A 15,153-nucleotide genomic window follows, 5' to 3' on the forward strand; every position below is an offset into this window, starting at 1 on the left:
ATGGGTTCCAGAAGTAGCTAATTACTAGTCTGTCGAGAAAGAGTCTCAGAGTAGGGGGAACAACCTGTCAGAGCTCCACGTTTTATTACCCTGCAGCAAACAGCACCAACACCAGCATTGCTGCATCCTTTGCCGCAAATCTTTAGGAAGGCTTATGAGGGGACTTATGCTATGCAGTTTAGCATCCTTTGAGGCGATGTCGTCTGTGCTGCTATAAAAGACTGTCTGAAAGTAGCCACTTGGGGGCATAGTGGGGGCACACCTTTGACCCCAGCATTCCAGAGGCAGAGGCAGGTAGATCTCTGTGAGCTAGAAAGTCGCCAAAGGCTACCTACTTAGTGTGATCCTGTCTCAAAAACATCACCACCAACAAGAAAATAAAAGTTACCCGAAACTAGTTAATATATATAAACAGAAGTAAGTCTGGAAAATATGAAGTCCAAAACAAAGATCCCAGCAAGAATGGTGTCTTCCGAGAGCAGAGTCTCCTAAGATGTCTTGCTGCTGCTGCACCACCTGGAGCCCCACAAAACGGAGGAGTGGAAAGGAAGAAAATGCCCTTCCTCAGCTCTTATAAGGACATCTAAGTCCCATTCATGAGAGCAGAGTCCTCGTGATTCAGTCACCTTCTGAGAGACTATGCTTATAAATAATTGAGCACTGGAAAGTTTCACTTGCTTCGTGGCTTGAGTCTGGGGGCCTCAGCAACCTATTGAGTTGACCCTGAGAACTTCTGCGAGCCTAGGAATTTAGAGGCCAAGCTGAGGAACAGAATGAGACACAGTCTGAGACAAAGTGTTGGAACGTGAACTTTGGAGAAGACACCATCATCATTTTTTTGGGGGGGGACACCACCCAGCTCCCATATAAATCACACGTGGAGACTTACTGTTATGACTGTCCAACCTTAGCGTGGCTTGTCTCTTGCCACCTTTTCTAAACTTAAATTGCCTGTCTACCTTTTTCCTCTGGACTTTTTCCTTTTCTTCCTTCCGTTTATCTTAGTTCCACTCTTACTCCATGGCTGACAGGGTGGCTGGCCCCTGGCACCCTCCTCTCCTTGTTCTCTTACTCCTCCTCCTTTCTCCTTCTATTTATCCTCTCTGCCTGCCAGCCCTGCCTATCCTTGCTCCTGCCTCTGCCTCACTATTGGCCATTCAGCTCTTTATTAGACCACCATGTGTTTTAGACAGAAAAAGAATCACAACTTCACAGAGTTAAACAAATGCAGCATAAACAAGTCACACACCTTAGAATAATATTCCCTAACAATCATCCAAATAGTGTTGGGCTGGGGGTGTAGCTAAGAGGTATAATGCTTGCCTAGAATGCAAAAGGTTCTGAGGTCCATAAATACACACACAAATACACACACACACACGAGAAAAGAGAGCGGGGGGAGATGAATATGTCTATTATATTAAATGGTGCTTATTTTGAAGGAGTGACACTTTGTGCACACACATGCGATGTGTGTGTATGTGTGGTGTGATATATGTGCATGTGTATGCAAATGCACACGTGGAAGCCAGAGAATGCCAGGTGTCCTCCCTGCCTTATTCCTTTGCGATCAAGTCTTTCACTGAACTTGGAGCTAGAGGTTTGCAGCTAAAAAGCCTGCGATCCTTCCATCCCTATGGTACTGGAATTAACACAGACATGCCGCAATTCCCAGCTTGGATGTGGGTGCCGAATCCAAACGTAGGTCCTTATACTTGTGCAGCAAGTGCTCTTATGCCCTAAGCCTTCTATAGCCCCAGAACTGACAAGGTTTTGAAAATCTAAGGGAAATGTGGGCATTTAAGTAAACTCAAAGTGAGTTTATCCCATATGGCATTAAGTATTCTACCTTGCTATATAAGTTGACCCCAAATAAGGTCTTGCGATGCAGAAGAAAACAACCTAGAGTCACACAGCATACAAGCCACATAAAAGGAAACAAACCAGAGCAGTTGACCTGGAAGCATTTATTTCTAGCACTGAGGCCAAAATAAAAATGTTCTATTAAGTCCAGCACTCAAGAGGCAAGCTACAAGGATAAAAAGTTCCAAGTTAACCCAGGCTAATTGTGAGTTTGAAACCAGCCTGGACTACACAAAACTCTGTCCAAAAAATTGTTTTTTAATTAAAATAAGTATCAATTGCCCCTTCCACCCCTCATGAGTTCCCTCCCCATCCCACTCCTCAAATTCGTCTTATTCTTTAAATATGTGTGTGGGTGGGTGTGAATATATGAATGCAAACTGATGAGTGTATTACATACATGTTGTAGGTAGGACTGAATATTTGGGATTGAACTATTAGGGTCTTAATTATGTGTATGCATCAGTGACTATAACCAAGTATAAAAATGAATGCAGTTGTCCAGAGGCCAGAAAAGAGCCAGCTGCCCTCAAGCTAGTTACAGTAGGTGGCTGAGTTTGCCAGCAGCGGTGCTTGGAACCAAACTCAGGTTCTCTGCAATAGAGCTCAAGCACTGAGCAATCCCGTTCTTGCTGTTTCCAGACTGTTCCAGTTTGCTTGCCTGTGCTGATCACAGTCCATTACTAAGGGAAGTCAGCGGGACTCCAGGCAGGGACCGGAGCAGACCGTGGAGAAACACTGCTCGCTGGCTTGCTCAGCCTCCATTCCACAGAACTCAGAACCACCTGCCCAGGCGTGGCACCACACAGTAGACTGGATCCTTCTGCAGCAATCATTAATCAAGAAAATGCCCCAGACTCGTCTATGGGCCGATTTTTGGCGGTATTTTCTCAGCTGAAGTTCTCTCTTCCAAAACAATCATGGCTTGTGCCAAGTTGGGGAAAAAAATAATCAGCAAAGGTAGGATCCCGCTACGCATCCAGGCTGAACCCAAACCCTCACTCAGGTAGCACCACACACGTTTATGTAAGTTTTCGTAAGTTGGATGATATAGTCAATGCCTACACCATCATAAGAAAAATAAAAATTTCTATTTCACTATATTTCTAAAAGTAAACTGACAGAACAATTTAGCTATATACGTATCTCTTTGACATTGGAACAAAATCTACAACCTTTAAGTATCTAAAGAAATGGCCATGCTAACCAAGTTTCCACAGATAATTTTCTCAGCAAAAAATTTTGGGCAACCAATACTTGCCAATAAACAATTCAAAACCCTGTTTGTTTTAAATTATCTCTGGGACTAAAGCTTCAATTTCTCTCATTACAATGAAAACAAAGCATGTGTGCTAGGGAGGAAGAAGCAAAAGGTCTTGAGCTATGTAAAATTCATTAGAAAATAAGTAAGAGCAAACAAAACTTTAAATATGCAGGAAAGCCCATCATTTATTCTTGCAATTTAAAAGAATCCTTAACAAGAAGCATCAAGAATTCTTCTAACTTTGCTATGTACATTTTCTTTTCTTTCTTCTTTTATTTTTTGAGAGAGCGAAGGGTTCACTTTGTCAAAATCACACTCCTCCCGCCTCTGCTAGTGGGTTATGGGATTACAGACTTGAGACACCACCATACCTGGCAATACTACTGTTATAAAGTATAGATGATAACTGAAAATTGAAACGAGTTAACTTAGCATAAATATCTTTTGTTGTTTTGAAAAGGACAAAACAAAAATGATATAAAATAACATTTTATTTACATAATTTTTATCAACAGAACATAACTGCTTTCTTTAGAACAAGAAAATTTACAAATGACAGATATTATTTCTTTTATCAAAAACTCCTTCAAGCAAGGCAGTATACATGGTCACCTGCATATAGAATAATACGGTGGTAAACAGTGGATATTCATCTTTTTATCTATGCCTTAATCATTTATCAGCAATTAGACTTTTAAACCATGACTGGCAACCTGCTAAGATGTTAAGTGTTCAGGAGGAAAAAAGTCAAAGATTTATAGAACAAATTCCTGGAAGCATGTTTACACCACCAGGGATCTTTCCGCCTTAAAGCTAAGTACACTGATTGTGTTTCTCTTCCCAACATCTGTTTTGAGGTTGTAACAGCTGGACAATTTGTGACTGACTTGATTCTCTATACAATGAACGCCCTTGTACTCTTTATACAATAAATTACATCTTCCATAAAATCAGTTTTACAGACGAACAAGAGACAGATGTTAAAAAAATAAATATTATACAGGGATAAATAATAGTTTAGTTGCGGTGATCTAACCCAAGTAACATTAAGAAAAAAAAATCTTTACAGAACAGAAACTTTTAAATTTACAAACGGCAATGAAATAGCACTGTGAATTAACCCATGATTTTGTGATATTAATCACATGAACAGATGTATACTTTTGAGAATTTCCATCTAATTTATAGATCTTCCTTTATAATCAAGATGCTAAATCACTAAGACACAGAATGAAAAATATGCTCACGGTAGGTTTCAGTGAACTAGTTTCACTCTAGACTCACTGAGCCCTACTAGCCTTTTTCGCTTAGGCTAGAAAGCCAAAGTGACAACTTTCTTCTTCACTTAACTTGAAAAGTGGTCATCATTTTATCAATATATAAAGATGAAAATACTTTTCCAACTGAAGTATCGATCATTTCATAATACACTCAACACAGTTTTCTAAATCGTGGGCACATTTTACAATTTCTGTGACAAGTAACTCCTACGTAGAGACATCAGCACCTTCAGACAGGACAGCTCAGGTGGCAGGGTGCTTTGTGGGAAGCCTTGGCTCTACTCCAGCACAGCATTAAAATGCGCATGGTGTTACACTCCTGTAACCCAGCTCTGGGAGTGGAGACTAAAGGATCACACTGAAGAACACCCTCATCTATAGAGTCCAGGGCTAGTCTGGGACACACAACCCTGTTTTAAGGGGGGGGGGGGGGGGGGGAGGGGGCGAAGCTATAGCCTAAGACATGCTGCCTAAGTAAAAGCCCAGGCCCGCTCCCGCTAAACCAGCAGGGCCACACAGCTGTCACTCGGACTGCTTGGTCTACAGTTTCAAAAAATATTTTGTTGAAAAAACTTTCTAACTACTGAGTTAATGTACTGAGCTATGAGATTTTTCTGATAAAAATCAATAAATTTGGTCTTTCAGATTAATTTGAAACAAGAAAAATCTGTTAAGAGAATTAAGACACTTACATAAATCACTAAGTCTCAAAATTTAAAAAAAAAAAACAAAAAAACCTAAGTTCATAATGATGACAATCACGGCTTTGCAAAGTTTTCCCATCGTATTTTGTGCTTTAGCAGAAGAATCATGTTCTGTGGTAATGGCTTACACATCCTGTGAGCAAAATTTAGTAGGGGAAAAAAATCTATCACTGTTTTCTTTTTTTTTAAAGGTGTGTGTGTGTGTGTGTGTAGAAGATTGTTTTATACAACATGTCTCTTAACGTTAATTTTTTTCTTCCAATGAAAATCTTGAGATAATAGAGGAAATAAGAAAAGCAAAAAAAAAAACTCACAATATAAATTCAATGTACTAAAGTATGAGAAAAGTATTCAAAACACAGACACCACCTAAACATTTTTAATTATGACATTTTAAAATAGCTTTAAAAGTAAAGAGGAAAGGAGACAAATTATTTGTTAGTGCTTTCTTTGCCCACATCTGATAAGTGAAAATAATTAAATCGGGATATGCTTTTAAATAAAAAATTTAAAAATAAATAATCTCTTTCATGTTCAGTCTTTATAAATAGCAAGTTTAAATACTAGATCTTCAATTAGAACTAATGTTACATCACCATGAATTAGAAAAATACACATTTTTCAGTCAAATAGCTAATAATAGAAAAGCTTTAACTTTACCATACCAAAGTGGAGTTTCACAACTTGCTTTCATATACTTACAGGCAAATAAACCGACCTTCATCACCCTCCAAAACAAAAAGAAAAAAACACAAACAGAAACAAAACCACCTTTACAAAAGAAGGTCACGAATGTTAAATACAATCAAGCTCCAAGCATGTCAGCACTATGATTTATACAGGCGTGTATCCTCGCAGTCCAGGAGTCCAGGTGTGCTCAGCACAGGGTGAGTCAAATGTAAACAAGTTAAAATGTCTGCCAGAGAGAGCAGTCTTAATTGCTTGGTATTTCAGAATGAAATGGTTTCCACTGATTACAAAAGCTTTAAATTAAGCTTAATAAATATTCGAAACTGCCCTAAATAAAAACAGGCAGTGGTGCTTTTCTAAACACTGCTTTGCTAACATCAGTGACTCTGGAAATTTCAAACTTATTACAAAAATAGAAAGAAAAAAAGGAAGAAAGGAAGAATCCAGAAGAGTGCTTTATTCTGTTTCATCCACTTCAATGAAGATGTCATTGAAGACAAACTCCGAGACTGTGGTGGCCTCCTCCTCACACGCCTGTTGTGGCCCACTTTCACATTTCTCTTTAAGAGACGGCTGATCAGAAGAAGCCTAGGAAGAGAAGAGAACTAAAATGTCACAGAGTGTGTACACACTGCCAGCGAGGACTGCATCTGGAGCGCAGAGGTACAGTGAATGCCTGCCTAGCAGGTCTGAAGCCCTGGGCTCAGTCCCTAGTCCATCTTCCAGAGGACCCTGGTTCAATTCCCAGGACCCACTTGGCAGCTCACAACTGCCTATAACTCCAGTTCCTCATACAGACATACATGCAGGCAAAAATCATGAATGCACATGAAATAAAAATAAATAATTTAAAAAAACCTAAAAAATGTCTGCATGGTAAAAGTAAAAATAAACAAAATAAAAACATATGGCATATAGAAAACACTGCAGCCTTTATCACCAAATACACCTTCTCTTACTATTCTTAAGGTCTCTACAAATCTTATATATATATGAGTCAAGTTTTTAAAAAAGCCAAATACCCAGAAAACAGTATGAATGACTCACATAGAAGTTAAACCTCACACAGTAAGACTATCTGCTCATAAAGGCTATGGAGAATGAACTGGCATGGTGGTGCACTTCTATAATCTTAAATCCTGGGATTCTAGCTAAAGGCCATCTTGGGTTACAAAACAAGATCATGACCTCAATCCCATAAACAAAGGTATGTGTACAAGGTGGGGGCAGAGAGTACATTGGTAGTGTAATACCTGAAAGCATGGTAACAGATGTGATCCCTATAGAGACAGAGCAGGGAGTATCTATCAAAAGAACAACCGCTCATCATTCCTTTTGACAAAGCACTTACAACTGTATCTCTTAATAGAACAAGTATTTGTAGGACTCACTGGATAGCTGTACTCTATACTGTTCTACTACTATCTATTAGGTCTACAGATGAACAGGATTTACTTACAAGACAGCAATTACTGTGCTGTTTGACATGGAACATAATTAGGAACAACCTAAATGCCTAATATAAAATTGGTATTACTAAGTAGTACAACCCAATAATGAAATGCTACATAGTCATTACAGACAGGCCAGCGTGTAGTGGCACAAGCATGTAATTCTCACACTCAGAAGACTTAGTCAAGAGCTTCATTCTTGAGATTTTTGTCTTAAAAAAGAAAAAAAAGGGAAGAAAACAACAAAAACATCAACAATAAGGATACTTTCAGACACTTACCACTAAAAAATAAAAATATGTTTATATGTACACAAACATGAAGTGTTTACATCACCTCTGCTCACAATAGTAAGAAACTTAAAACAACTAGATGTCTTTCTACAGGGAAGGACATTTAAAAAAAAAAAGTCTGAGTCTTTAATCCCGGCAGAAAGGCAGATCTCTGAGTTCAAGAATAGCTTGGTCTACAGAGTGAGTTCCAGGCTAGTGTTAAAAAACCCCATTCAAATAAAAACAAACAAAAATACACTGTGACACATTTACACCACACCACTATTTTGCAACAAAAAGTAACACGCTACTGACTCAGAGATAGATAGAAACAGCACAATCTCCAGGTTAGCCAGAAAAATCAACAAATTACTAATATATCTGAATGAATATTCAGGAAGCTCTATTGGTGGGGGAACCTAATCTGAAATGTGTACTAGAATGTATGCAACATTTCTGAAATGACAGACTCAATGAACAGATGGTTAAGAAGGGAGTGGAGGAGGAAGCAGGCCCGTATACACAGAGGGACAACACAAGGGGTCTTGGCAGCTGTTCTGGGTTGTCATTGGGCCAAGGTCAAAGTTGGAACAGCATTTTACAAAATGTTGTTAGCACTGAGGAAAACTGGGGGAAAGGTGAATGGATTTATTTATTTGTTTGTTTGTTTGTTTGTTTATTTATTTATTGTGCTGTGTCTTACAACTACACACAAAATTTGCAATGATCTCAAAAATGGAAATGGAGTGAGACTGAAAGCTGTACTGTATTTAACAAAGGTGTGCTAAGACATACGGGGGCTCTGTTGTCGCTTCTGTTTGTTTAGACAAATGCTCATTGGTAGCATGTTCCTAGAATGCATGAAGCCCCAAGTTAAATCCCCAGCACTGTAGGGGGCTGGCTGGTCCTTGCCCTTAGACAGCTGCAGATGCACAGAAATGACATACAAACATTCTACAATTATGCTTCTTTGAATTTTTATGTGCCAGAACATTCCTCCTAAGACAAATAAAGCTACAAATAGTACTTCATTTTGCTTCTATAGGTCAGCAGAGTCTTTGATTTGAAGGAATGACAATTGAGTATCCCATCGATGGCTAGTTCAATAGCTTACACTAAATTAGCTGCATTTTTGTGGTAAATGGAAGTAATACTGAAATAATTTCTGATCTGCAACTGAAAATAAATTGCTACATTTTCCCTAGTTGAGATGACATATAAAATACAACAGCTCTTTTTTTTTTTTTTACCATGCAACAACAACAAAAAATTGTTGCATGGTTAAAAAAAAAAAAAAACAAAAAAAACACCAAACACATACCTGAGCTGCTGACTTTCCAGTAACATCAGACTGAGGATTCGTAATACTTGGAGATGGAAGTGGATCAGAAGAAGATTCTTCACTTTTTTTCTGGCTTGTATTAAGTAGATTAGGTTTTTTCAAATTTCGTCGTAATGCAGGTATATGGGGCTTTAGGCGCTTCTTACTATGGGTTTGAGCCGCTTCATCAGCGTCCAAACTATTTTTTGGACATATTAAAGACAAAAATCCCAAAGGTCTTCTGCCAGGTCTAGAAATGAAAATACAGAGACATTTAACAAGTATGTACACAAACACACACACAAACTCTCTCTCTCATAGGAGGTCTTTCTATGTAGTCAGGATCTTCCGGACTCAGCCTCTTAGTCCTGTGATGCTACAGGCATGTGTTACACACTCAGCAAAGCACACTCCTATGTAGTGGTGCACATCTTTAATCCCAGCACTCAGGAGGCAAAGGCAGAGTGAGTTCCAGGACAGCCAGGGCTACAAAGAGAGACCCTGTCTCGAAAAACAAAAAACAAACAAAAAGAACTAAAACAAAGAAAAGACACGTTCTTAATGTAACTTTATTTGCATTAATGCTAAAGTGGTGCACTGTACTAAGTACTGATGACACTATGCTATGATGTCTGTCTATGACAGGGGCAAGGCTGCCCAAGCTGAAAAGTGCACACAAGTCACCTGGGGTGCTATTAAAAATGGAACTCAGAATCTGAAACAAGTGCAGCCTGAGTCAAATGGCATCCACAGTGCAAACGCACTCTGACTGTAAGACTTAGGATGTGCAGTGTTCATGGCACAGCCGCTCCTGTGCTACAAACGAAGCAGGATAGCTGCAGTAGAAAGACAGGGCTCTGCAGCCTAAGTAGATCCTCTGGGAGCTATTTCTAATAAAAGTTTACTACTCTGCCCTTCCTTTGGCTTCTGAACTTGTTTTAAACCTGATAGTACTTTCTTACTATTTTCTAATTTCAGTGAACCCTAAAGGTTAGAAAAGATATTAATGAGCTTTACTTTCTGCATTTAAAAATAACAAAAACAATAATAGATTGCGGGAGAATTGTCTGTATTCTGTCAATCATGTTTTAAATAAACGCTGATTGGTCAGGCAGGAGATGTAGGTGGGAAACCCAGACAGGAAGTGGAAATGATGCAAGGAGAGCAGGAGAAATTCTAGGGAGGAGGAGGAAGCTGATTCCCCCACTCCTGTCCAGACTACCAAAGCAGCAGGATGTGAGCTGCCCCACTGAAAAAGGTACTGAGCCACATGGCTAACATAGATCAGAAAAATGGGTTAATCAAGATGTGAGCATTAGCTAGTAAGAAGCCTGGCCTAAAGGGCCAATCAGCTTTATAACTTACAGAGATCTGTGTGTGATTTTTCTCTGGAACTAAACAACTCGGGGGCTGGGCAGGACAGAAACACAAACAAGCAGGCCCGGCTCTTCATGTTACAATAGATGAAATAAGCCCTTTTTGAATAGGGTCTCTTTTTCTGTTTGTTTGTTTTTTGAGACAGGGTTTCTATGTAGCTTTGGAGCCTGTCCTGGAACTTGTTCTATAGACCAGGCTGTTCTCAAATTTATATAGATCTGCTTGCCTCTGCCCTCCACCCCAGATGCTGGGATGAAAAGTGTTAAGTGACCACCGCCTGGCTAAATAAGATTTCTTTATGAAGCCCTAGGCTGGCCTCAACTCAAAGATCCTTTTGAGTTGTCTCCCCAAGATGCCTTTGCTGTCCCCCTAAGTGCTGGAATTAAAGAAGTTAGCTACCACAGCCCAGCTTGACATAAGCCTTTTAAAGACATTCATGTCTTCTCCCCTTAGTGGAAGTTAGTGACTGCTGTCCTCCACTTACCAGGTTAAAGTTTCTGATGCAGCCGACAAGCCTGTCATTACCAATTACCCTAAAGACTTCTTTCTAGTGTATATAGGAAACAATGTGATAGCAGTAGCTATGACCCTAAGAAAAACCAATACTACAAGCCTAAGGGGAAAAAATGACATAGTATTTGGAAATTGAATAAAACAACTTCCAGAGCCACTGGACACCAACTCTATGTTGTCTCATAGACACATAACTGATGGAGGCTACATCTATAAAATTACTAGGCTCTGGGTTTCATCTCTGTTATGCATGTTACATACTTACCTGGGGACAGAGAGAAAGTCACTAGAGAAATTCTAACAATACCTGGTCAGAGAGGGTTTTGAGGATGACGGCATGCTATCCCTTAGTTCCGAACTGGAAACAGGACCAGTCTTCTCTTCTTTATCAGACACCATCTCATCCTGAGGCAACTGAGTCATGGTCTTTTCCACACACACATGTTTTATTTCATCAGGAGATCTCGATTCTGCATTCTGAAAAGTTGGTTCACTGTATTCCTTCTGAGGTTTAGGAGATGTATGTGTGCTCTCTGAAGTAGGGAAAATGCCTTGTCCCATGCAAGAGTTTTCTTCAAAGAGAAAAAAAAAAGAGAGGAGAATAGTGAAATATTTAAAAAGTCAATTAAATTGGAGTATCTGAGGTATTCATGGTGTTCTATAAACCTAGCTCAGCAAAAACAATCTATATTATATCAGTGGAGTAGACTATTAGGAATTACCAGTTGAAGTAGAGCATGCTGGCTTAAGCCTGTAATCCCAGCACTCAAAAGGCTAATATAAAAAGACTGCTGCGTGAGTTTTAGGCCAGCCTGGGCTACACAGAGAGTTCTAGGCCAGCCTGTCCTATAGAGTGAGACCCTATATTAAAAAAAAAAAGAAAAGAAAAATGATTTGGGGAATTGGAAGTTGCCTAGGCATTAGACCAACAATAGCCTATGTGTGACACCAGGATCGACAAGTCAGGAAATGAAAGTATAGAATATCCCAAGGAGAAAATAAGCAAGAGCATGAACAAGCAAAAAAGAGATCATAGGACAGCCGGAAAGCATGCAGTAATGGAAAGACTAAGCAACAACAACAAGGCCAGCACTTAGGAGGCAGAGCCAGGCAGATCTCTGTGAAGTCAGCCAGCCTAGTGAACACAGTGAGTTCCAGGCCAACCAGGGCTACATTTTGTATCTCTGAGTGTGGTTATACATGCCCAGAATCCCAGCAGTTGGGAGGCAAAGGCAAAAAGATTGCCAGAAGTTCAAGAACAGCTAAGAATAGACAATGTTGTTGGTTTTTTTTTACTGTCTTAAAAAACAAAACAAATAGGACCCAGAATTATCTGTCCCACCAATGTGCAAACTGGCAAACTGCAACACAAAAACACAAAAAACATTAAAAGGCAAGTCAGCACCAGAACTGGGAAAGTGCAGGGCGAAGACCTCAAGTCTACTAGTAAAAATGATCAATGATTTCAAAGACACAAACATGTAAATAAATGAAGTAATCAATTCAGGACCCAGAGAAGACGACTTAGCAACATGGATGTAGCCAGATTTTGAGAGATGAGAATAGAGGTAGGGGAAAGCAGGAACAGGCAAAGAATAGAACACAAATAAAAGTTGGAAATCACAAAGTGAATCAAATTAAAACCACAGTGGAGAAAGCATTAACAATAGACTAGACCAGCTCTCTCCCAAAGATAATAACAAAACATAACATAGAACTGTAGTAACAGAAATAGCATGTATGTATGTGGATACAAATATGTAATTCAGTAGAATAAAGGAATAGAAATAAATACGCAATTACAGCCACCTGATTTTCAACAACGGAACTAAGACAACGAAGAAAAGAGAGCCTAGTCTCTTCAATAAAGTGCTGAGAAACTTCACTGTGCATGCTGGTTACTCTCATTCAGAATGAAGCTAATTAGCTATCTCTTATCCTATATAAAACTCAATTTAAAATGTATCAAAGACCTTACTGTAAATCTGAAATACCTGGAGCGAAATGCAAGAAAAACACTTCAGAATACAAGCATAAATGAGGGATTTTGAATGATATTATTCCCCTTCAAATTTAGTGTATCTGAGGTTTGTCAGATACCTGTTTTACACAAGGTATGGCTCTTAAGAAACTTTTAAAAAAATATTGCTAGTGCAATATTAGAAAGTAAGTTTCAAAAGAGAGTCAGTGGTTTAAGATATTAGATAAAAATGAGTGAGGATTTATTTCAAGCTCAAGATGCATCAGAAATAATCATGGGTACTTAGCAAAAATAAAGTCATATTTAAATTGATCTCACCTGTTTTCTTAAAAACATTGAATTCCTTTGAACATACCTGTTCAAGAAAATATACAAAGTTTTAGAACTTCATTTATTAAGTAAAATTAAAATTCTATCCCCTCCATCATGCTATAATGAAAGCTCTAGAGTCAGAATTATACCACCAATTAAACATTTGCAAAAGCGGCGCATTGCTGATATTAAACTGCTCTAGAGCACAGTAGAAAAATAAAAGTTGTTAAATGTCTTTTATCTCAGGCATAATATTGATATCAACTGCCAAATCTCGAGAGAGAAGATATCAAATGAAACAACTTTCCATGTTCATGGTGCTGAGTATCCAAGTCATGGTGGCACACAAGCTAAGCAAGGCTCTATCACAGAGGTGCATCTCTGGCCCCTCAATTCAAACACCTTTAAAAAGAGCCAATTAACAAAATACTACTACCATGGCCAATTAGTAGTCCATTTCTGAAATGTAAAAATGAATCAACATGATAAAAGTCTATTTCATAACTTTACAAAGTTATATAATTCAAAAGAAAATTATACTTATTAACAGAACTATTCGTACTTTAGTGGGAAAAGTAAAAAAGACTAAGGGTTTTGCAATGCTGCCCAGGCTGATTTCAAATTCCTGGATCCAAGCAAACGAAGCCTATACTACTGCTACTTTGGGGTGAGAACAGTGCAGGAGAAAGCTGGCTGTGGCAGTGCTTATCTAGAATCCCAGCCTGGAAGGCAGAGGCAAAATAATTCTGAATTTGAGTCCAGCCTCAAAATAAAGAAAAAGACAGGGAGAAACTTTGTGTATACAATATTTTATTGTTAAAATAAAACAAAGTTTATAAAAATAAAAACTTATAAAATATATTGACAAATAAGGCCAGTAGGCATTTTCCTTGTTTTTTTTTTTTTAAATCTTATTATTCTTATGTATCTGAATGTCTGGTCTGCATGTGTGTCTCTGCACAATGTGAGGTCAGTAGAGGGGTCGGAGCCACTGGGACAGGAGTCACAGAGTAGTGAACCACCATGTGGGTGCTGGGAATTGAATCCAGGTCCTCTGCTAGAGCAACAAGTGCTTCATAACTGATGAGCCAAGGCTTCAGCCCCATACATATTTTCTTAATATATTAATAGCATTATATATTTTTCATTTGCATTTTACAATTTTAAGTCAATGGAGAAGGAGTAATGGGGCAGTCAAAAGACAATCTCTGCTGTTATCCTCAGGAATATTAATCACCCCTTTGAAGACAAATCACTCATTGGCCTGGTGCTTACCAATAAGCCTAGACTGGGAATTTCCTCAGGCTGCGGCTCTTGTTGCAGTTGCTGACTAGGATAGCTGTAGTTTAAAAGGCAGCAACCACTAAACAAGAGGACATCAATCTACCTCAAGATCCAGCAATACAATTTTTGGGCATATACCCAAAGGAGGCACACAACACAAAAATATTTGCTCAACTATGTTCATAGCATTTTTATTTGTAATAGCCAACAAGAACCTGGAAACAACCTAGATGCCCATCGGTCAAAGAGCAGATAAAGAAAATGTGGTTTGTTTACACGATGGAGCACTACTCAGCAGTAATTAAAAAAAAAAGACATCTTGAAATTTTCAGGCAAATGGATAGAACTAGAAAAAAAAACATTCTGAGTAAGTTAACCCAGACCCAGAAAGACAAACACTACTGTACTTACTCATAAGTGAATACCAAACATAAAGCAAAGGATAGCCAGTTTGCAGTCCACAACCCCAGAAAAGCTAGAACCCTCATCCAGAAACAGATGGAAGCAGATGCAGAGATCCACAACTATATTGGGCCGAGCTACCAGAGTACAACTGAAGAAAGGAAGGAGCGTCAAGACCACAGTAGGGGAATCCACAGAATCAGCTGACCAGAGCTAGTGGGACTTCACTGACAATTGGGGTACCTACGTAGGACCAAACTAAGCCCCCTGAAGGCAGGTGACAATGGTGTGGCTTGGGCAGTATGTGGAGCCACTGGCAATGGGACCAGGATCTAATCCTAATCATGAAGCGACTTTGTGGAATCCATTCTCTATGGAGAAATACCTTGTTCAACCTAAGAGGGAGGGGAAGGGGCACTAGATCCTGCCTCAATAAGGA

At 39.0% G+C, this 15,153-nt stretch overlaps 1 protein-coding gene across 5 annotated transcripts in view; it reads right to left on the reverse strand.

The window, feature by feature from the left end:
- Positions 1-3,286: 3,286 nt before the first annotated feature.
- Positions 3,287-15,153, reverse strand: part of Bdp1 (BDP1 general transcription factor IIIB subunit) — an 88,877-nt gene continuing 77,010 nt past the window's right edge. For 4 of the 5 annotated variants that reach the window (XM_048441557.3, XM_048441558.3, XM_048441559.3 and 1 more), the window contains exons 36-39: positions 13,035-13,071; positions 11,043-11,307; positions 8,846-9,095; positions 3,287-6,389 (exon numbers count right to left, since the gene is read on the reverse strand). In XM_048441557.3, coding sequence (XP_048297514.2) covers positions 6,258-6,389; positions 8,846-9,095; positions 11,043-11,307; positions 13,035-13,071 — 684 coding nt within the window. In that variant the 3' untranslated portion in view covers positions 3,287-6,257. The remainder of the gene's footprint in view (positions 6,390-8,845; positions 9,096-11,042; positions 11,308-13,034; positions 13,072-15,153) is intronic. The other variant, XM_048441560.3, reaches the window with a different exon arrangement.

Source organism: Myodes glareolus, chromosome 15 (assembly GCF_982192425.1).
Source record: "Myodes glareolus chromosome 15, mMyoGla1.1, whole genome shotgun sequence".
NCBI lineage: Eukaryota > Metazoa > Chordata > Mammalia > Rodentia > Cricetidae > Myodes > Myodes glareolus.